Here is a 21,730-nt window from a genome sequence, read left to right on the forward strand (position 1 = left end):
GCAATCAGATCTGGCTTGGAGCTAGGTCTGGGACAGGCTGACTGTGTGTGGCTTGGTCTGGGGGCTCTCTCTAGCACACCCCGGGCTCTGCTGTCCTGAGCGGAGCGGTGTGGCGAGAGCCCTGGGGTGGGGCTCCCTCTGTCCCCTGAGGGGCACTGGGCGAGGCTCCTCTGTCCCCTGAGGGGCACTGGGCTCTGGGAGGCACAGGAAATAGCCCTTCCTGACGGCTCAGCCGCAGGCGCTCCTGCTACCGTAAGGTGATGGTCTTTATAGAATGGCTTCCTCCCATCTCCACACCCACCTCGATCCGGAGCCTGCTTTACGGCACTGCTTGGCTTTCTCAAAGAGCCCTCCAGCCCGGCCAGTGTGGCTCAGTGGTTGAGCGTCGGCCTATGAACCAGGAGGTCACTGTTCAATTCCCGGGCGGGGCACAGGCCCAGGTTGTGGACTCGATCCCCAGTGCGGGGCGTACAGGAAGTAGCCGATCAATGATTCCCTCTCATCATTGATGTTTCTGTCTCTCTCTCCCCTCTCCCTTCTTCTCTGAAATCAATAAAAATACATATATTTAAAAGTGCACAATTTATCCCGGAGCCAACAACGGCATTTTGTGTGTGGCGGGAGGAAGGGGAGCAGGTGGGGGAGGGTTTGCATGTGCAGACAGGATGGGGATCAGGAAGAAGTCAGGCCTTCTGCCCGTGCAGCAGCCCGCCAGCTCTCTCTAATCACTCCTTTAAGAAAAAAGGCCAGGCCAGAAGAGCGATCATTAACACCAAGGTGGCCATCGTTATTAAAGTCCCTGTTTGCCAGGCGCATTTACTCCCATTACCTCTAATAATCACCACCATCCTGCAAAGTAGGTATTACTATTATTGTTCTTATTATTATTTTGTTAATCCTCACCTGAGAATTATTTTTTTCCATTGATTTTTTTAAAGAGAGTGAGAGAGAAACATTGATGTGAGAGAGACACATCAATTAGTTGTCGCCTGCATGCACCCCTACAGGGGCCAGGGATCAAACCTGCAACCCAGGTACATGCCCTCGACTGGAATTAAACCTGAGACCCTTCGGTGTGAGGGCTCACGCTCTAACCACTGAGCACACTGGTGAGGGCCAAAGTAGATATTATTGTCATTTTTTTTCTTTTTAATAGACGAGGAACCTGAGATCCAGAGAGGTTAAGTAACTTGCCCAAGGTCACACAGGAAATAGGTTACAGAGTTGAGGCTCAATTCCAAGTCCCGCAGGGCCTAGGAGTCAGCCTCAGGCTGCCTGCTGTCCTCTATTGCCTTCCACATCTCCAACAGACACCCAACACGGCGTGTGAAGGACTGGAGCAGACTACGTGCCTCACGGTGGGGCATCCAGATTGAGGAGGAGCTGAAGAGGATCAGAGAGGGTTCCAGAAGGAAAGAAAACATGAATTGAACTGTCAAGGGCGAGGTGGGGGACAGCTCTTCATGGAGAAAAGAGACCGACATTCCTGGTGGGAGAGCATAGCCAGATGCAGGAGGCCGGCGGAGCGTGGCTGAGGGCAGCAGCAGTGGCCACCGTCGGGGGGCAGGTAGAGGCTAAGCTGGGTGGAGCTTCGCTGTAAGCCGTGCAGGGGTGAGACCGTGGACTGGCTGTCATTGGGGTTTAGGCCTGAGGTCAAGCTCTTGAGCAGAACGGTGACACCATGAAAGCAGAGATCAAGGAAGATCCACATCCAAGGTACGCAGCTTCCGCCCCAGCCGGGTGCTGGAGCATGCACGTGACGCAGCTCGACAACTGAGGTATCCAGAACAAGTGGCTCTTAAGCACGTCGTCTACGTTTTCTTTTGTTGGGTATATTTTCAAAAAGGCTGTCATTCAAAGTGTAGCTCATACATAAAGTCGGTGTTTTTTCCTCTTTCTGACGTAATGAGTTTCATTGATACTCGTGTTCCTTTCCTGGAAACTACTGCCCCCTCACGCCCCCCTCCAAAAAAAAAAAACAACAAAAAACTATTAGCAGGTGCAGACCCACACGGCCGGGAGGGTGTGAGCGGGTGCAGACCCACACAGCCGGGAGGGTGAGCGGGTGCAGACCCACACAGCCGGGAGGGTGTGAGCGGGTGCAGACCCACACAGCCGGGAGGGTGAGCGGGTGCAGACCCACACGGCCGGGAGGGTGAGCGGGTGCAGACCCACACAGCCGGGAGGGTGAGCGGGTGCAGACCCACAAGCCGGGAGAGCAGCCCTGTTGCTGACAGTGGAGGATGGTGGGCACCTGCCCCTCGTGCCCTGCCATCTGCCCCTTGACTGACCTGAACCTTCGACAGGTGCTGACAGGAGGACTTGGTCTGAGGAGTCTCGGGCAATGATGGGGCCCAGGCTGCCCGGCTCTGCTCAGACCCCAGTGGAAACGCTCCTTTTCCAAGACGTGGTGAGAACCGGGAAGATGGTTTTGATTTGGGTTCTACAAAATCGTCAAGTCAAAGTTAGACAAACATAGGGAGTGAGCAAGCTAGAGAAAGGCGAAAGCCATGGCGGAGATAGTGAGGGGTCCTCTGAGATGCCCGAGGAGGTGGTAGCCCAGGGCCATGGTCGTTGCACAACCACCAGGTGCGAGGCTCTGTGCTAGGCCGGGGGCAGATGCAAAGGTGACTGAGGCCAAGTCTGCTCTCAAGTGGAGAAGCCACAGTTGCCACCTCTTCAAGAACCCCTCCTGCTCTCTCTCTCTCTCTCACACACACACACACACACACACACACTCACACACACACACACACCCTGGCCAGTTCAGGAACCGCTGCCTTACCAGGGCCCATAACCCCGTGTGCTTGCGGATCACGGTGCTCACCACGCTGAACTGTCATTGTCTAACTTATCTGTCCCCCGTGCTCTCCCCAGTGCTAGGGTGTCATCTCTTGGGTCAATGTTTTAAAAAATTGATCATCCAGCCCTAGCCTGTGTGGCTCAGTGGATAGAGCATCGGCTCTCGGACCGAAGGGTCCAGGGTTCAATTCTGGTCAAAGGCTGTACCTCAGTTGCAGGCTCAGTCCCCGGCCCTGATCGGGCCGTGTGGGAGACAACCAATCGATGTGTCTCTCTCACATCAATGTCTCCCTCTGTCTCTCCTCCTCCTCCCTTCTATTCTCTCTGAAAACAAAGCAATGGAAAAATGTCCTCAGGTGAGGATTAACAACAACCAGACTTGACCATCCAGCGAGACTCGGTAAGGGCGTTTACATCCAGCTGAGGCAGTGAATGCATAACCTTGGGTTATCTTGAGGCCACTGGCTTTCCTAAGAGAAGTGATGTGTGAAATGTCCTTCAGGAGCTCAGAACAAACACCAAACCCACCTCTGTGCTCGGGGTGACTGCGGAATTCTGGGAAACGGCCGCCACCTACAGGCTAATGGATGCCCAGCCATTGGGGACAGGCTGGGCTGTGGGCAGAGCTCGTAGGAGGAAACACCCATCGCCTTTGACCCTCTCACTCCTGGGGAGCGGAGTGCAGCCTTTGTTTCCCTGGGACAGGGAGCGGGGTGGCTTCGGGTGAGGACAATGACCGTTAGTTGTGGGAATATTGCCCCTCACTCTGCTACGCAGATCGTGGCGTCCAGCCCGAGCGGTCCATGCCTGACCAGCACGCAGCACCATCTTTGAAAGGGGTAAGGATGGACGATGAATGGATGCCACCCAGTGGGTGGCCCTTGGGCTGTGGTGTGCAGAACCGTATTTCCTCCCTCCCTGCACACGATCTTAGTTCTCCCTGACCTCTCCGTCCTTTCTCCTGACTCGGGCAGATATTCTTTAGGCCTCTGGACGGTAACAGACTCACTGTACAGGTGACCAAAAACGCAATGCCGCATGCCACTCTCCGATGTTGAGTTCACTCTAATTGTGGTCACACTCACACCTGGCAGTCGTGGTTTCTTAGCAACCGGCTGGAAGCCGTGTGAAGTAGGTCTTGTTTGTCTCCTGGTTCATGTGTGTCAGAGCCGCAGTCCCTGTGGACGTAGGTGGGTATTGGGGCGTGTTTCCATGTCTTCTCTAGGCTCTGCTACCGGGGAGTCACCCACCGAGGAGTCTGGAAGGCTGGAGTGCTCCGGAAATTGCTTCAGGGTCTGCCGCGAACTTGAAGAGGAGAGTCTTATCTGCTGGTGTCACCATGTCAGGTGTGCTGTGCTCGGAGGTGGGCCATCTGCCTGGAGTTGTTCATCCATTGGGAAGACCCGCCTTGGTTTCTACATCCGACACCCCTCCTTCTTTTGTGGCTTCAGCGACCTCAGAATGCCTCACTTCTCTGTCACCTCCCGCCATCGGGGTGCAGAGAGGAGGATGACTCAGAGTTGGTGAGGGGCGGGACTAGGGCTCAGACCCGGGGCAGCCCGTGTGTCATCTGTGGGACAGGGAGGGGGTTTCTGATTTGAATCTTGACCTCAGATAGGGTCTTCTCTTTCTTTTTTAAATACGTTTTTATTTATCTTAGGGGGAAAGGAAGGGAGAGGGAGAGAGAGAAACACCAAACACCGATCGGCTTCCTCTTGCAGACCCCTGCTGGGGAGAGAGCCCGCACCCGGGCATGTGCCCTGATCGGGAATCGGACCGGCAGCCTCTGGGTGCAGGGGACACCGTCCAGCCAGGTGAGCCCCACGGGCCGGCATCGGGCGCCTTCTTAGGGCCGGTAGCCAGAGTGGGCCTGGGTGTCCGTGAGGTCTGCTGTCACTCCCCTGGAGCCGGCACCAGATGGTCATTGTTCCGGCAGGCCCTTCCTCTGGGTCAAGACGTGGAGGAATGAAGCCCGGCTCTAGACTCCATGGCGTGCACTTCCTGCCGCGGCACAGTATTCTGTCAGTCTGTGCTGAGCGAGTGCGTGAGCGAGTGCGTGACTCTAATTCCCCGCGCAGCCCAGGTCTGTGCTTGCCACGCACGCTGAGGCAGAACACAGTGCTTTCCTCCCCCGTGCTCAGGAGATCATTGACGCACTCCTGCGCGTTACCAGCGAACTGTAAGCTCTCGTGGTTCACAGAACTGCTCTCATCATGCTGTGGTGACGGGGAGAGACGCGGGCTGCCCCCTCTTTGCAACAGGGAGCCCGCCTGCGTCAGGGATGGGCCTTCTCGGGGGCGTCGTGGCCAACAGGTGGCAACGGGCCGCTCGGGCTCTGTTTGCCAACACATGTGCCCCCCACCCCCACCCCCCACCCCGGCGCAGCGTTAAGACCCTGCTCAGTCCGGTCCCGCGGAGACTGTGCGGAAGCCTTTGAGACCAGCCTCGTTTGTTTCATCCCGAATGGCAGCCATTCCCACACAGCCTTACTTCTGAGGTGCTCTGAGTCTTTGGGGCCACAGCATCCATTTAGAGCTGATTCTCCAAATATAAACTGACCAAGCTCCGCCTCCTCTCCACGTCCAACCCACACCCTCTGGAAGCACCTCCCTGTGCAGCCTGCACCTCCAGGCTGTGCCCCAATGTGAGGGCTGGAGGAGCCCCGTGCTGGCGAGCCATCGTGCATGCTCTCATTTGTGTCTGCTCGCTAACCATTTCTTCTGTGTTGTCCCTCTTATAACAAATGCTCATCCACTTCCTGCCAAGTGCCAGACAGACCGGGAGATATGAAAATGAATGCCATTCTTTTCTCTTCTTTTCTGTTTTTAATCCTCACCCCAGGATATTTTCCATTGATTTTTAGAGAGAGGGAAAGACAGAGAGAAATATCAATGTGAGAGAAACACATCGATTGGTTGCCTCCTGCACGAGCCCAGACCAGGGCCCGGGCTGGGGAGGAGCCTGCAACTGAAGTCCATGCCCTTGACTGGAATCGAACCCAGTACCTTTCGGTCTGCAGGCTGATGCTCTATCCACTGAGCCAAACCGACTAGGGCTGAATGCCATTCATTTTTTAAAAAATTTTGTTTTAATTTAAAAAATATATATTTTTATTATTAATTTCAGAGAGGAAGGGAGAGGGAAAGAGAGATAGAAGCATCAATGATGAGAGGGAATCATTGATTGGCTGCCTCCTGCACACCCCACACTGGGATCAAGCTCACAACCCGGGCATGTGCCCTAACTGGGAATCAAACCGCGACTATAGACAGAAGCTCACCCACTGAGCCACCCCGGCCGGGCTGAATGCCATTCTTCACGGTGAAGAAACCCCATGCATGGGACACAGTGTCTTTGTGGCACAGATTTTAGTGAAGAGTTAGTTACTGGCAAAGATGGGGCCTTTCAAACTCAGCAATGCCAACCTCGGGCAACCACCAACTGGCTCTCTGTTTCTGAGTTTGTTTCTGTTTTGTTTGTTCACTTGTTTCATTGATTGCATACAGAAGTGAAATCATATGGATCTTGTCTTCAAAGACAAGTATTTAAAAATATATGTGTTTTTATTGTTGATAGTATAACCGATATCTGCCATCCCCACCCTCCCTCCCAGGTCGTCACTACCCTATTGCCCGTGTCCATGGTCTATGCATGTAAGTACTATATAAGTTCTCTGGTTTATCTCTTCTCGTCCCCCCAGCCCCGCATCGAGGTATGTCAGTCTGTTCCATGCCGCCATGCTTTGGGTCTTATTTTGTTGGTCAGTTCATTTTGTTCCTTATATTCCACAAATACATGAGATCATGTGATACTTGTCTTTCTCTGACTGGCTTATTTTACTTAGCATAATACTCTCCAGGTTCATACATACTGTCCCCAAGGGTAAGAGATCCCTCTTGTTTACAGCTGCATAGATTCCACAGTGTAAATGTCCCACAGCTTTTTTATCCACTCATCTGCTGATGGGCACTTGGGCTGTTTCCAAATCTTAGCTATTCTATCTAATAAAGAGGGAATATGCAAATTGACTGTCACACCATCACAAAGGTGGTGGCATCCATAGCCACCAGATGGTGGCACCCAGTCCCCTCAGCCCCGCTGGAGTCCCCCAGTCCTTTCAGCCCCGCCGGGAGGGGAGGAGGTGGCAGGCGCGTGGTGCGGCTGGACCCGCCCTCAGTCCCCCAGCTGCCCAGGGCTGGCCTGAGGCACAGGAAAGCCTTGGATGTTGGCTGCCCAGCTGCCCAGGGTGGGCCCGAGGTGCAGGCAAGCCTCAGAGGGCAGCTGCCCAGCTGTCCAGAGCCACCCGAGGCTCAGGTAACCAGGGCCGGCCGAGGCTTGCGCTGCCGGCAGTGGCAGCAGCAGAGGTGTAATGGGGGCGTCGCCTTCCCCTGATTGCCGGGTCACCTCCCGCCCCTGAGGGCTCCCGGACTGTGAGAGGGGCAGGCCATGCTGAGGGACCCCCCTCCAGTGCATGGATTTTCATGCACCGGGCCTCTAGTTGTAAATAACTCTGCTATGAACATAGGGATGTATATATTCTTTCCAATTGGTGTTTTGGGGTTTTTAGGCTATATCCTCAGAAGTGGGATTTCTGGGTCAAATGGAAGTTCTATTTTTAATTCTTTGAGGAAACTCATACTGTTTTCCATAGGGGCTGCCCCAGTCTACATTCCCACCAGCAGGGAACTAGGACTCCCTGGCCCCACATCCTCCCAGCACTTGCTGTTTATTGATTTGTCGATGATGGCCATTCTGACAGGTGTGAGGTGGTATCTCACTGAGGTCTTAATTTGCATCTCTCCGAAGACTAGTGACATTGAGCATCTTTCCATATGTCTCTTGGCCATTTGTACATCCTCTTTGGAGAAGTGTCTATTCAGATCCTCTGCCCACTTTTAATTGTTTGTCTTCCTTTTGTCGAGTTGTGTGAGTATGTTATATGTTTTGGATATTAACCCCTTATCAGATGTAGCATTGGCAAATATGTTCTCCCATGCAGTGCAAAGATAAAAATTAAAACAAGAGATGTACCTGGTTCCTATCACTTAGGAAATTTCCAGGGTTTTAGGAGCTCTGTGCCAGGAACCAGGGCAGAGACCAACATATGTATCTTCTGTTCTCTCACAAATTGTCTGTTAACAGCAGACAGAACAGATAGATTAATCACTAAGATAATTTTTTGAAAACTTCTAAGCCAAGAGTTTCAATCTCCTTTTCTTCATGACATCTGTTAGTCAGCTGTGATCCTGAACCGATGTGAGTTCCATCAACTGTCTGTGCTAGCGAGGCGGTCCTCGAGGGAGAGGAGGACGGGAGTTGGCGGGGCATGAAAAATTCATGGCTGGGGGATGCAAGGCCTTCAAAGGAAGGATTAATTTTCATGGCCTGTAGAATCTGATATGTTAATAACCAGTCTTGTTCAAAAGAGCTTAGATGAACAAATTTGTTGAGGCAACACTTAACTTCAAAACTTTGGGTGTGGGGAAGTGAGAGTGAACGGTAGCTGCGTGCCCTAGGCTCTCCTATGTATTTTTAAAAATTATTTAGATATCTTTTTATTGATTTCAGAGAGAGGAAGGGAGAGGGAGAGGGAGAGAGAGAGAAAACATCAATGATGAGAGAGAATCAGTGATCAGCTGCCTCCTGCACACTTCCCACTGGGGATCAAACCCTCAACCCAGGCATGTGCCCTGACTGGGAATCTAACAGTGACCTCCTGGTTCAGAGGTCGATGCTCAACCACTGAACCACACCGGCCGGGCCTTTCCTATGTACTAATGTGTTGAGATCAAGGTGAATAAATGCATCAGGAGAGACCATTTCCCCTCGTACCTAAATTAAGCTCATGGTTGAGTAAGAGGATCAAGAAAATCAGATCTTAACCAGTATGCCACGCACTGTGCTGGGGCTTAGAAATTCAGCTAAGTCCTCGTGCTGGAGAAGCCTCCGTTTTCCTGAAATGGAATGTGGTGGTTGGGTTGGGTGGGCATGGAGCCCTCCCATCTCTTGGCGCCTTGGGAAAATGAGCGCTGGGATCCAGAGGTCCCCCCCAACCCCCGCCTCAATGCTGGAGGAAGTCATTCCACCCCATAGAGGTTGGTAAGCTAAGAGTCCTCATGGCAACAGATGAAAGGAAGTTGGGGCTGGGTGTGAGGGCCCAGCTGTGCGCACGCTGTCCCCTCCTCTGCTGACGTCTAACCTGATGACTCCTTGCTCATTGCAGAGACAGTGTCCCAGGAAATGGGATTTGGCTGCAGAAGGAGCAGAAGAAAGGGAGCTGCCGGGAAGGGACAGGCAGTAGAGACCTACAGATTCAGGTAGAAAAACGAGCTAAAAGTGTAACACTTATTGGACCCTCATCGCATCCCGGCATTACCGCTGTCTCAGTTGATTCTCACGGCAACGCCATGTGGCTGGCAGTCCTCACCCCCTGCACGCGCCGCCCGCCCCCCTCCCACCCCCCCCCGTAACAGAGGGGAGGAAACCGAGGCTCGATGGGCTAAACTGCCCAAGGAGACAGCAGAGTTGAGGCGAGAACCCAGGTGTGCCCGATGCCCGTGCCTGTGCTCTCGATGCCGAGCGGCAGGGTTCTGAGCCGCAGTGGCCAGGGACCTGGGGGTGCGGAGGGGAGTGCGGAGGGGGGTGCGGAGGGGGGTGCGGAGGGGGGTTCCTACGATGCAGATTCCCAGTGCCGCTCCAGACCTGCTGAGTGAGACCTGGGGGTGGCGCCGGGGAATCAGAACACCAAGGCACCTTGGGGGTGTCTGGTCGGAGTGAGGCCGGAGAGGGGAAGTGCGTGCCCAGGCCCCAGGGCTGGGAGGACCAGGCGGTGTGGAGAGGGTGTGCACAGGGCACCAGACAGGGTACGAGGGCCAGCCCCTGAGAGGCGCCCCCCATGTGTGACGGCAGGCTCCGCGGAACCTGTGCTCCGGGAAGAAAAGGGAGAGAGGGAGCGAGGAGCTTTAACCAGGGCTTATGCTATTCCTTTCCAGCATTTTTGCCTGCAAGGCCAACCCACTTCCCAGCCCGGTCACCAGGGTAACCATCACCCCCACCTCGACAGGCAAGTGTGTGCCCAGCTCCTTGCACCCACACCCGCGGCCTCGGGGACCAGCCCTGTAATCAGCCTCCTGCTGCCTCTGCACAGGGCAGGAGCCAGGCAGCCCCTCACGGTTCTGCAGACACCCCCTCCCCAGGCGCACACGCGTTTGCTTGCCTCGCCCACTGCCTCCCAGGACACAAATGTGCAATCTGCGGGCGGCACATATCAGCACCCCTGGGGTGGAATCTGCCCTCGAGGGGGGGCACGAGCCGACACAGCCCCCACAGGAGAAAGGCACCCCCACCCTGGAGGAGGGGCCTCGGCAGGGAACGTCCTTTGTCCCTCCAGAGGCACCGAGGGGGCGGCTGGAGTGGAGCAAGTTTGCCAAGAGACATCAGAGAGGGCTGAGGCCTCATCAGGGAGGAGGCTGGAGGCGAAGCAGCTCCCTGGCTGCCAGCCCAAGGCCCCCCCGGAAGGCGGCGCCCCCTCAGCACAGGCCCTGGGTCTGCCCATGCAGGTCAGGAGGCTGGGTGCCCTCCTCCCGGCCCCCCAGAACAGGTTCACCAGGCCAGGCTGTGGGCCATGGAGTCGCCGTCAGGACTTCAGAAAACCAATTCCACCCCGCAGGGCAGGCCCAGGTGCCGGCCCCTCTCCTTCCTCAGCTGCTGGAGCCCATCGCTTCCCCCCTGCTCTCCTGACCCCGTCCCACACGCTGTGGCCACCTTCTGCCTCACCTATGGCTGCCCTCGCCCCCAGCGCCCCCTCCTTAGTCCTGGACACATCCTAGGCTGTCCGATGCCCTGGGTCCCACCTGTCTCCCAGCCTCTGAGCCACTGACTCGCTCAGCCCTGGGGACCAGGGCTTGCCATCTTGCTAACCCTCCTCTCTGTCCCTGCAGCCTTCCTCCCCAGGGGCTGGATCTGGCTTCTCCGGAGACCAAGTGCAGGCGGGTTAACTCCCCAAGGGGCCAACTTTGACCGTGGCCAGAGAAGCCTTCCCGGCCTCCTTCCCACGGAGAGTTCCGCCTGCTTCCGCACAGCCTGTCTGCTGTCTGCACGGTCCCGTGCAGGGGGCACCTGGCTGTGCCTCTGCGGCGATATGGGGGGCGGGGGTAGGGGGATGGCGTGGCAGCCGGTGCAGGTGCGTGTGGATTGGCTACCTATCCTGCCCGCCTGCCTGCTCTCTGGCTGCCCTGGTCACACCTGGAAAGGAAGGGTTAGCACCGAAGCTTTGCCTGATTGCTTCCTAGAGGATCTGGGCCGAGCCAGCACCTGGAGTCCAATAGAACAGATTCCGGGTCCCCGTTACCTAGCCTGGTTCTCTCATTTGACAGAGCAGCTGAGGCCCAAAGAGATTGAGTGGTTCCCCAAGTTTACAGCTAGTTAGTGGAGAAGCTATGCCTATTCATGACTTTAATGACTAATTAATGAGCACTTACCATGTATGTACAGGCATTATTTGAGTCATTGGGAATATAGTGGTGAGTGAAATGGACAAAACCCTTGCCTTCACGAAACACAACATCTGAGTGGGGAATTGGAGGAGAAAAAGACTGTAGATGAGGTGAATAAGTAAAATATTCAGCCCAGCCCCTGTGGCTCAGGGGTGGAGCATCCACTTACGAACCAGGACATCACGGTTCGATTCCCGGTCAGGGCACAGGCCCGGGTTTCAGGCTCAGTCCCCAGCATGGGAGCGTGCAGGAGGCAGCCGATCAATGATTCTCTCTCATCATTTATGTTTTTCTCTTTCTTTCTCTCTCTCCCTCCCTCTCCCTCTCCCTTCCTCTCTAAATCAATAAAAATATATTTAAAAAATATTTAGAATGTTAGGCTGGTAAGTGCTGGTGGTGGTGATGGTGGGCGGTATGAGTGAATTGTGTCCCCAAAAATTCATCTGTTAAAGTCCTAACCCCAGTACCTCAGAATGTGACTGTATTCAGAGACAGAGCCATCAAAGAAGTGAGTTCAAGTGAGGCTATTGGGGGGGGGGGGCTAACCCAGTATGACTGGTGTCCTCATAAGGAGAGGAAACCCAGACACACACGGAGACACAGGGATGCCTCCACACATAGAAGAAACCACGCGAGGACATAGTGGGAAGGAGGCGGCCATCACAAGCCTCAGGAGAAACCAGCCCCGCTGGCATCTTGATCTCCGACTTCCAGCTTCCAAACCCGTGAGACGATAAGTTTCTGTGGTTTAAGCCACCCAGGCTGTGGTATTGTGTTAAGGAGGGTTTAGCAAATTAATTCAGTAGGATTTTAATTTCGTGCAAGGTGTCCTGGGCTGGCCTCACCGAGAAGGTGCCATTTGACTCGCACCCTGGAGGACACATGGAGTGGTCACCTGGAAGCCCCATGGAAGAGCATTCCGAGCAGAGGGAACAGCAGAGTGGGCGAGGGAGAAAATGAGGAGCGAGGAAGTCAGGGGGGATGTGGGAAGACGTGCTCTGTGTGAGATGAGTAGTGGGTAGAGGCCAGGCTGATGCTAAACATCCTACAATGCAAGGTCTCTCCTCCTCGCCAACAAAGAAACAAGGTGAGAAGCCCTGGTGTAGAGCCCAAGGTGACTAGGTCTGACTTTTGGGTTAACAGGATCAGTCTGAAGCCCAGGCTCTGTGAATCCAGGTGAGAGGTCATCGTGGCTTGGACCCTGGGGATAGGAGATCTTCTACTATGTAATTCAGTGCTTTCTGTTCTATCCTTCCTGTTTCTACCCTCTTTCTTTCTCTTCCCATTTTCTCAGTCAACACCAACAGAGCCCTACTATGTGCTAACCCTGGGTCAGGTGCTGAGCAGTTTCCAATGGACGTGGTCCACTAGGAACCTCATCTAGTTGTCCAGACTCAAGCCGAAGAGAAGGGAGCTCCAGGGAGCAGCTGCTGACATGGGGCAGACACTGGGAAGTCCGCTTGGGGCTGCAGGTGGAGCTCTGAGGTGACTGTCCCCATCTGCCATCCACGTAGACATGAAAGAGAGTGAAGAAAGAGAGCTGGGTGGGTGATGCCCAAAACTCAGACATCATCCTTAATGCCTCTGCCTCCCTGACCTTTATCGTCTCCCCAACACATCCCCAGTTCCTCCCAAATCTCTCAAATCTGTTCACATGGCTCCATCTCTATCATGACTCCAGTCCAAGCGACAGTCATGTCCCACCTGGTCTCTCTGTCGTCACTCTTTTGCCGCTTTGGGTGGGTGTGTACATTCACTTTTCCTTCGTTATTCATGAGGTTGAGCTTCTTTTCAGAGGTTTATTGGTGACTCCTCCTCGGTAATCTGGTTGGTTATATGCTCTGCCCACTTTTCTGTGTAGTTGTCTTCTTACTGATTCGTTGCATTCTTGATTCTGGACAGTGATCGTTCTTTGATTAATTTGTTGTAAATATCTTTTCTCACTCTATAGTTTGTCTTGTCACTGTCTTTGTGGTGTCTTTTGGTGAATATAAGTTTCTTTAAGGTAGTTAGATTTATCAATCTTTTATTTTATAGCATGCGCTTTTTGTTTTGTTTATGAAAACACTCCTGTCTGGCCAGTGTGGCTCAGTGGTTGAGCGTCCACCTATGAACCTGGAGGTCACGGTTCCATTCCCAGTCAGGGCACAGGCCTGGGTTTCGGGCTCGATCCCCAGTAGGGGGCGTGCAGGAGGCAGCCGATCAATGATTCTCTCTCATCATTGATGCTTCTATGTCTCTTTCTCCCTTTCCCTTCCTCTCTGAAATCAATAAAAAAAGAAAACACTCCCTATGCTGTCTGATATCATAAAACAATTCTCCTATGTTTTCTTTCAAAAGTTTGAAAGCCTTGTCTTTCATGTTTAGGCTTTTTTCCACCTGAAATTGATGTTGGTGTATGGTCTGAGTAGAAAGCTAATTGAACTATCTTCCTCACACAAAACCACACTCACTTCCTGCTGCTGCTGTGACAAATGGCCATCAGCCTAGTGGCGAGAAACAACACAAATATCTTCTCCATCCAGGAGGCCAGACTGCAGAGCTGGTCTCGCTGGCCCCACAGCAAGGTGTCCGGCTCTAGGGGAGCTGAGGGGTTGGTTTTTCCTTTTCCAGCTTTTAGAGGCTGCCCGCTGTGGTGCCCTCCGGTCTTCCGGTCAAGTTTCTGTTGCCTCCCATCACTGACACTGACTCCGAACTCCTCTTTCACTTCTGAGGACCCTGGGATTACATCAGGCTCAGCGGGATCATCCAGGAGGAACCCTCCACCTCAAGATGTTTCAGCTCGTCACGTCTCCAAAGGCCCTTTGGCCATATCCGTTCACGTGGTCACGGGATCGGGGGATCCGGGTGTGCACATCTTTGGGAGAGGATTATTCTGCCTCTCACAACAATCAGTTGATTCAGCGCAGTTTATGAAACCTTTTCTGAAGCTGGGTACGGGGCGGAGGCAGGGAGGGGGACCACACTGGTCTAGTGGTAATAAAAATAGCAAATACCGAGCGCTTATTTTGTGGCAGGAATTTCTCTAAGCATTGCATACATGTTATCTCATTTAACCCTTACAAGACTTTGTGCTACGTTCTGCTCTTATTCCTTAGAGATGAGTGAAGGGAAGGACAGAATGGGTGGGTACCTTCCTTGCCCACAGTAGGAAGTAGCAGAACCAGGATTCAAACTCAGGTAGTTAGGCTCCAGAGTCCATGTGCTTAGTAACCACGCTATGGCTGAATGAGCCAAGGAGGTGAGTACATTTAGCTTTCCTTAACTGTGCCGCAGCCCAAGTCACACCACCTGTCAGAACCTCAGGGTCATTATCTGCTAACTTGGATGGTCCTGCCTGCCTGCCGCACGTCACAGGGCTGCTTCCAGGGCACAGGGAGCCACGTGTCAAGAAAGCAGCCGGATAAGGAAAACCGGCGCCAGGAGCTGTTCCTCTGCGTGTTCCTGGCAGAGCCAGGGCTGGGACTCGGGCTTCCTGGCAGCCAGGCGCGGGTGGGCTATCTCCACCCCAGGCGGTGACTGTAGCAGGTACAGATTCCCGCCGTCAGTGGGTCATTCTCCTTCATCCGCCTCCTGCCCCGGAACAGCCAACAGGAAGGCTATGTCTTGGTGATTCAATCACGCCTCATTAAGAATGTCCTCGGACCTCAGACGGTGCTATTACAAAATCCAAATATGAGCTAATACTTCTTAGCTGAAACAGGGTCAGGTTTGCAAATGTTATTCGGTATCAGTTACAGATCAAGGGGAAAAGGAGGAGAATTTCAGAAATTGACAGAAAAAGGAGGCTGCAAGGTATTGGCTAAGGACCTGCCCCCTTGGCCTCTTCTCTGATCCTGTCAGGATATACCACTTTCTGCTCCCCCCCACTCCCCCCGCCCAGCCCCCTTATCCCCCCTCAGTGGAATAGGGATCAGGAAAACCTGAATTTCAGATTTGGGGTAACCACTGACTCTTTCTTGCTTTGAACTTCAGAGGCAATACTGGGAAAAGAAAAAGAACAAAGAGTGGGAGGACTCGCTCTACCAGGCATTAGGGTGTATGCAGCAGAGCTATAGCAGCAAGATGAGCGCAGCGCTGGTGACGAGAACAGGCGTAGGCCAATAGAACGGCAACGAGAGCTCAGAAACAGACACAGGTGTCTACGGGGACGTGGCATCGAACCCACACACCATCGCACATCGGTGGGAAAAAGATGGATCGCGTGGTGGGCATTGCTGGGAAAGCTGGCTCCTTAGTGAAAATAACATCGCATTCCTACTTGGAATGAATTCAGACCTAACTGTGAGAGTTAAAGGCATGAAGTTAAATAGAAGAAAATGTAGGAGAATATTTTGCAACTGTGGGTAGAAAAGATCCTTAAACAAGACCCCAAAGCACACTCTGCAAAGCTAAAATCTGATGCATTTGGCTACACCAGAATGAAGGATTTCCCCTATTGTGTAAGATAGAGAAAACCACGCTAACAGGATGCATGAAAGGTTGGGAGATGTTTGCAATGCCCAAGCCTGACAAGGGATTAATATTTAGAATATTTAAGAACTTCTTCAATTCTTTAAAAAATTATCTTTATTGTTGAAAGTATTACAGATGTTCCCTTTGTCTTCTTTTCCGACTGACCCCTTTCTTCTCCCCCTCCCCCCTCCCAGGCCTTCGCCACACTATTGTCTGTGGGCACAACTCCTTCAATTCATTCAGAAAAAAAAGGAAATCGAGCAGAAAAAGAGGCAAAGAATGTCAATAGCTACTTCACAGAAGGAAAAAAAATCTCAATGGTTCTTAAGTATATATGGAAAAATAATTAACATCACTAATCACCCAAGAAATACAAATGAAAATTACATTGTGATAGGACTCTACCAATATCAGGTTGATATAAATTAGGACGTCGGATAATACCAAATGTTACTGTACAGAGTAGGGAAACAGGCATCTCCCTGCCTTTATGTGCCATTGGCGGGAGTGCAAAGTGACAGTCATTCTGGAGAGAGAGGTGGCAGAGCGAAACTATGACGCAGCAATTCCATTTTCCTTGTGGTCTGTAGGAGTCGCATCCCATCCCAGCATTGTTTGTGGTAACAAGGAACTGTTGGCACCGTAACTGTCCATTATTTGAGGAACTGATAAGTAAAGGCGTTAGATGCCCAAATCCAATGCCATTGGTGGTAGGAATTAATGAGCTCCTGATATACACAGCCTCAGGCATGGATCTCTAAAGCATTACGCTGAGGGGAAAACAAGAAACATTGAGTGAGTTCTGAGCACAAGACCATTCATGTATATTAAAAATAAATACACAAACTGAAAACTTTTCAGGACGTACACTTGTACTGGTACGTAAACATATGAAAGAGGGTGCCAATGGGAGGCAGAGAAATGGGCGGGCGTGTGAAGAAGGGATGAGTGGAAAACAACAAAGTGAAAAGGAAAGAAAAAAAGAGGGGGGGCCTTGCTGATCCTTAGGAGCTGAAGAGCATCGTCAACATAACTCGTCCCTGACGTCCGAAAAGTCGCCCCAGTCGTCCTTTCATCGTTTTCTATTTTTAATAGAATCAAACAGAAGGACGCGTCGTGGCTGCCCAGAGCAGGGCCTCTCCCCGCCACATGCCAAGCTCTCGCTTCCCCGCACGCCAAGTTCTACTCCGACGGCAAGTCCCACCACCAAAACACGCCCAGGCTTCGATCCGCAATGGCTTTTACTCCTATTATTGATTTCTTTTGGAAAAGTGTTATTGATCGTTTAAGATTCAGTGTAAGTGCCTCCCCTCCAAGAGTCCTTTCCTGACCGCTGCCCTTTCCCAAACGCTAGCCCCTCCAGGACCTCACTTCCGTACGCCCCCTTCCCCCTCCTCCCCACACAAGTCGCGGTGCACTTGCTTATTTTGGGGGACACACCTGTCCCCCAGGGCTAGCGCTGAGCTGGGCTGGTCTCAGTGTCCACAGCCAGCCTGCGGGGATGGGCCGTCCCGGGAGTCCCTGGAAGTTACTGGCCAATTAAACAAGACTCCGCCCACTTCCCACCCCCTCTCCTTTGCTTCCCTCTCATTGGTTCAGCCTCTCTGCCGTCTCCCGCCCCCAACCCGCCCCCAACTCGCCCCCGCCGGTGGCGGCAAGTGGAAGGCTCTGCGCACGCGCCGCGGGGTGGGACGCGCTCGGTTGGGAGCTGGAAGCCGAGAGGGGCGGGCGCAAAGGGGTCGCGAAGGCCGCGGCCACTTTGCAAGGAGGTTGCGTCCGGCCCTCAAGCGTGCAACGCCGGGGGAAGGGGCGGGACTGAGGCGGGCGCTGTGGCACGTCCCCCGCCCTGGCCCCGCCCCTGCCCCCCCCCGTCGGCCTGCCCCTCCCTTCCCCCCCTCCCGTGCGCCTAGCCCCGCCCTCTCACCTAGCCCCGCCCTCTCCCGTGCGCCTAGCCCCGCCCCCTCCCGTGCGCCTAGCCCCGCCCTCTCGCCTGCCCGCCCCGCCCCGCCCCCTCGGCGGCCGCGCTCCCTCTCGCTGCCGGCTCGCCGCTCGCTGCCCGCCGGGTTCCCGCGGCCGAGAGCGGGAGAAAGTCCTGCTGGCGGGCGCCCGCGGGGCTGCGCGCGTCCGGCATCCGGGGGCCGCTCCGGCCCGGGCGGCGAGGGGGCCCGGCGGTCCATGCATCCGCCGCCGTCCGCCGCCGCGATGGATTTCAGTCAGAACAGTCTGTTCGGCTACACGGAGGACCTGCAGGAGCTCACCATCATCGAGAGGCCGGTCCGCCGGAGCCTCAAGGTGCGCGCCCCGGGGAGGAGGAGCTGCCCGCTGGGAGCCCGGCGGCCGGCCCGGTCCCGACCCCGGCCCGTCCCTGTGGCGGCGCCTCTCGGTGCCCGGCGGGCCCCTCAGCCTCCGCCGCTCGCCGTGTCCCCCTAAACCGGCCCTTCCGGGGCCCCTTCTTCGACGCAGCCGGGTTGGTTCTCCCAGCCTGACCCCCAGCTTCGAGGGACGAGCCCTCGGCTCTCTCCTCGGACCCTGGCCCTCGGCCCCCTGGTGCCCTTCCCCAGCCCGCCCCCCGAACGGCCGGCCGAGCCCCCGTCTTTCGGGTCCGCCCGGCGTCTGCCCCGCCGCCCCTCTCGGCTTATCCGGGGTCCTCCCCCGGTCCCCCTCGGCCCCCGGTGCTGTCTCAGTTCTGGCCCCAGTCCCCCTCCTCAGTCAGCACCGCCGCGATCCTGACCCCCCACCCATCCTGAGACACCCCAGATCTCACCCCTTCTCCGAGTCATCCCGGCCGCCCTTCACCTCCAACCAGCGCCCGTGCGGGAGCCGTCCTGCTCCCCATCTTCGTGGCCCCGCCGACCCTTTGCCTCCATCCTGAGTCACCCTGAGTCCTCTCCTCCCGCCCCCCCGCCCGGCACGGCCCTCCTGGGACCCGCGCCCCGCCGTCTTGAGGAAGTCAACCTTCACTAGCGCCCCGCACCCCGGCGGCTCCCCCGCCGCAGAGTCATCGTCCTCCCAGCCTCGCGGAGGCTCCAGCCCTCGCTGCCGGCCAACCCCGTTCACGGCCCGGCCCCAGCCCGCCCTTCGCAGCCCCTTCGGCTCCTGCTCCCACCGCCCTGAGATCTCCAACCTTGGATTTCCTTCCAGCTTCCCATTTTACAGACCCCCCCCCCCCGCCCCCAATCTTCCCCAGCTTCCAGATTTCGTCCTTTTCATTCCCGCTCCGCTGCAGTCTTCATCCGTCACCCCTTTGAGCATTTCCTGGGGTGGAAAATGCCGGAGAAACCGCCTTGGGATATTAGAGATAAAAAGTGTGTATACATTTTTAAAGATGCGCATAAAATTGATTCCAGCACTGTTCTGAAGCCACAATGTGATTCTCAAGCTTCAATCTAAAAGCTAGAAGAGTGAAAAAAAAAAGAAAAAAAGAAACAAAAACCAAACCCAAACCTCCTCAACCCAAACCCAACAATTAGAGACCGTTCCCTCAGATCCTCGGTTGGATTTCAGTGAAAATGCTCAGTTGGGAAACTTTCCCATTGGGCAGGAGCAGTTACCTAGGGCCCCGGAGGGCACTGGGGGGCAGGCTGGTGCATGTGGTGGACCTAATTTGTGTTTTGCACTTGACAGACACCAGAAGAAATAGAAAGACTGACGGTGGATGAAGACCTCGGGGATATTGAAAGGGCCGTTTATCTGCTCAGGTATTTCCGGAAGTCTCTGAAATCCCGCTCTTCCCGGTGTGGCCAACGCTCTCTGCAATGTCACGCTGCCGTTACGTTCAGGCTCACTTACCCACTTGGCACAGTACTTTGGCCAGCATAGCACTTACTGATGTTTTAGCGCTTACTCCCACCTAAACTAAGATTTGTAAATCAAGATTGAGCTATGGACTTATACAGTTGAGAACTGAAATAAAATAAGATACCTGACTTAAAGAATACTGCTTGGAGGAGGAGGAACAGAACTAATGATTTGAGTTGAATCTCATTCTTTTTTTTTATTTTCCAGCTTTAGTCGTTCTCACATAACATCCAATAAGTTTAGATGAGACTCAAGAATATCCAGGGATTAATTTAAGTTACTTGTAAAGGGTGAACCTTATATACTATTTACTATATAAAAAAAAAATCCACACATATGGTAGTTGTTCATATTACTTTCGCTATGTGAGCTTCATAATAATACTTGAGAGATTTTAAAATTTAATTGCATTCACTCTCATTTAAGTTTCATCTCACCAGCGCTACAGAATTGCTTAAGGCAAATGTTTATTGTAAATATTTACAAGATTTCTCTCAACTATTTTAAAAATTGTGATTTTAGCTTCTTAAAAGCAAATGTGGCCAACATTAATGAACATATCTATACTTTGGAAACAAATTTTTCTAAGGTACTTTGTGTACTGTTGTTTTAAAAATTCTCTTTAATTAGTGCAACGTGTTTTTCCCCCCTCCCTTTCAGCAAATTAGTTTTCACTTTAGTTTTTCAGAATGTGATTTTGAAGACTGGTGTTATTTGCCACTGGGAGATTTGTCATCCTTGTTTCCTTAGCTTCCGTCTGCTTTTCCAGTTTCAGGTGCTGGCAAGTTACTTGTTCTTCTTCCTTGTGTCTACATTATGTTTCTAGTTCCTTGTTACTCATCGAAGGATCCTATTAAAAAAATCCCTTCCCACGGCACCCGTTATAAAAAATGTTCTTTAGTCTGTTAGTGGCACCTTGGGTTTCTGTTCTTAGTTTAGTCGGAATTTTAGCATGCTTACAATGTGGGCATCCTCTCCAATAATTCTATCGCTTTAAAATGTTTCTGGATCTTGGACCTTCTGTTGATGTTATTGGTGGTCTTTGGTAGCATGCTCTCATCAAGTCTACCTATTTATTTAAAAGAAAACTTTTATTTATGTATACATTAACAGTATGTGTTTTGATGTTTACATAGAGAGTAATCCAGCATTTAACCTATTTTGATATTTTATTGCTATATTTGAAGTACATTATTCCATGAACATGAACATGTTAGTACATGAACACGTCCAACATGGTGAACAGTAGTTACAAACACTTGTCTTTTCCCACAGTTTTTTTTTTTTTTTTTTTTATTGGAGTAGGTAGACAGTTGGTAAAAGTTTGGATAAGTTTATTTTTAACATACTGCAGTAAATGATTTGAAATAAGGTCTTACTCCGCCTGAATTCTTTTCTTTGTCTAAACGCTGGCTTACAATGAGGAAATGGAGTCTTGCTCTACTTACTTGTGACAGCAGATACCTTATTCTAGATATCAGTGACAAGCCTTCTTTTTTAGGATGGCTTATTTGTTTTTATTTTACTTTTATTGTTTGTTACTGAACCAGGTCTTCTGAGGTGTCTGTATTTCTCAAGGCACCGAACATAAGTTTCATCTAGTCCTGGAACTTACAAAGCCCTGATAGAGACAGCTGGGTCCTCTCATTCTTCAACAAGAGACTTTAAAAAGAGATCCGATATCTCTCTTAGTTTCTTAGGGCTCATCTGCCTTGAAGGAGGTTTGCAAGGTGACTGAGAAGGCAAACACTAGTTGGGTTGTGTCTGGGTCTGCAGCTGAATTCTTCTTTTGTCTTCCTAACATCTCACCACCTCCTGGGGGGAAGCGGGGTTTCACCTTAGGCCGGGCGGCCTGAAAGGTTCTTTCATGCCTGGGATTGGGGGAAGAAGGTAAGGGATTGTTTGTAGAACTGCTCCAGAGGCTGCCTCCGTTAAAGCCTCCTCTGATCTCCTGTACTGAGCCTTCTATTTTAGATGTGTTTTATTCCTTTAAAAAAATGTTTGTACTCCCCAATGCTGTAGAACAAAATATTGAGTTCTGTTTCTCTCTCTCTCTCTGATTTTCAGGTTTATTTTTGAGTGCTTTCCTTTTCCCTTTGTATTGGATCTTTAGTATCCAGACGTTCTTTTTTGCTTTCCGCTTTTGAATGTCAGATTTGTTTTTTTAGCTCTATTATTTT

General features: G+C 52.7%; 1 protein-coding gene across 5 annotated transcripts in view; it reads left to right on the top strand.

Annotated features, from left to right (window-relative positions):
• Nucleotides 1-17,789: 17,789 nt before the first annotated feature.
• PPP4R4 (protein phosphatase 4 regulatory subunit 4) overlaps nt 17,790-21,730 on the top strand; it is a 78,289-nt gene continuing 74,348 nt past the window's right edge. For 3 of the 5 annotated variants that reach the window (XM_054715729.1, XM_054715730.1, XM_054715731.1), the window contains exons 1-2: nt 17,794-18,044; nt 19,377-19,450. In XM_054715729.1, the coding sequence (XP_054571704.1) occupies nt 17,928-18,044; nt 19,377-19,450 (191 nt within the window). In that variant the 5' untranslated portion in view covers nt 17,794-17,927. Of the gene's footprint in view, nt 18,045-19,376; nt 19,451-21,730 lie in introns of all 5 variants that reach the window. The other 2 variants (XM_054715733.1, XM_054715732.1) reach the window with 1 other exon arrangement.

This window comes from Eptesicus fuscus, chromosome 5, assembly GCF_027574615.1.
Source record: "Eptesicus fuscus isolate TK198812 chromosome 5, DD_ASM_mEF_20220401, whole genome shotgun sequence".
Lineage (NCBI taxonomy): Eukaryota > Metazoa > Chordata > Mammalia > Chiroptera > Vespertilionidae > Eptesicus > Eptesicus fuscus.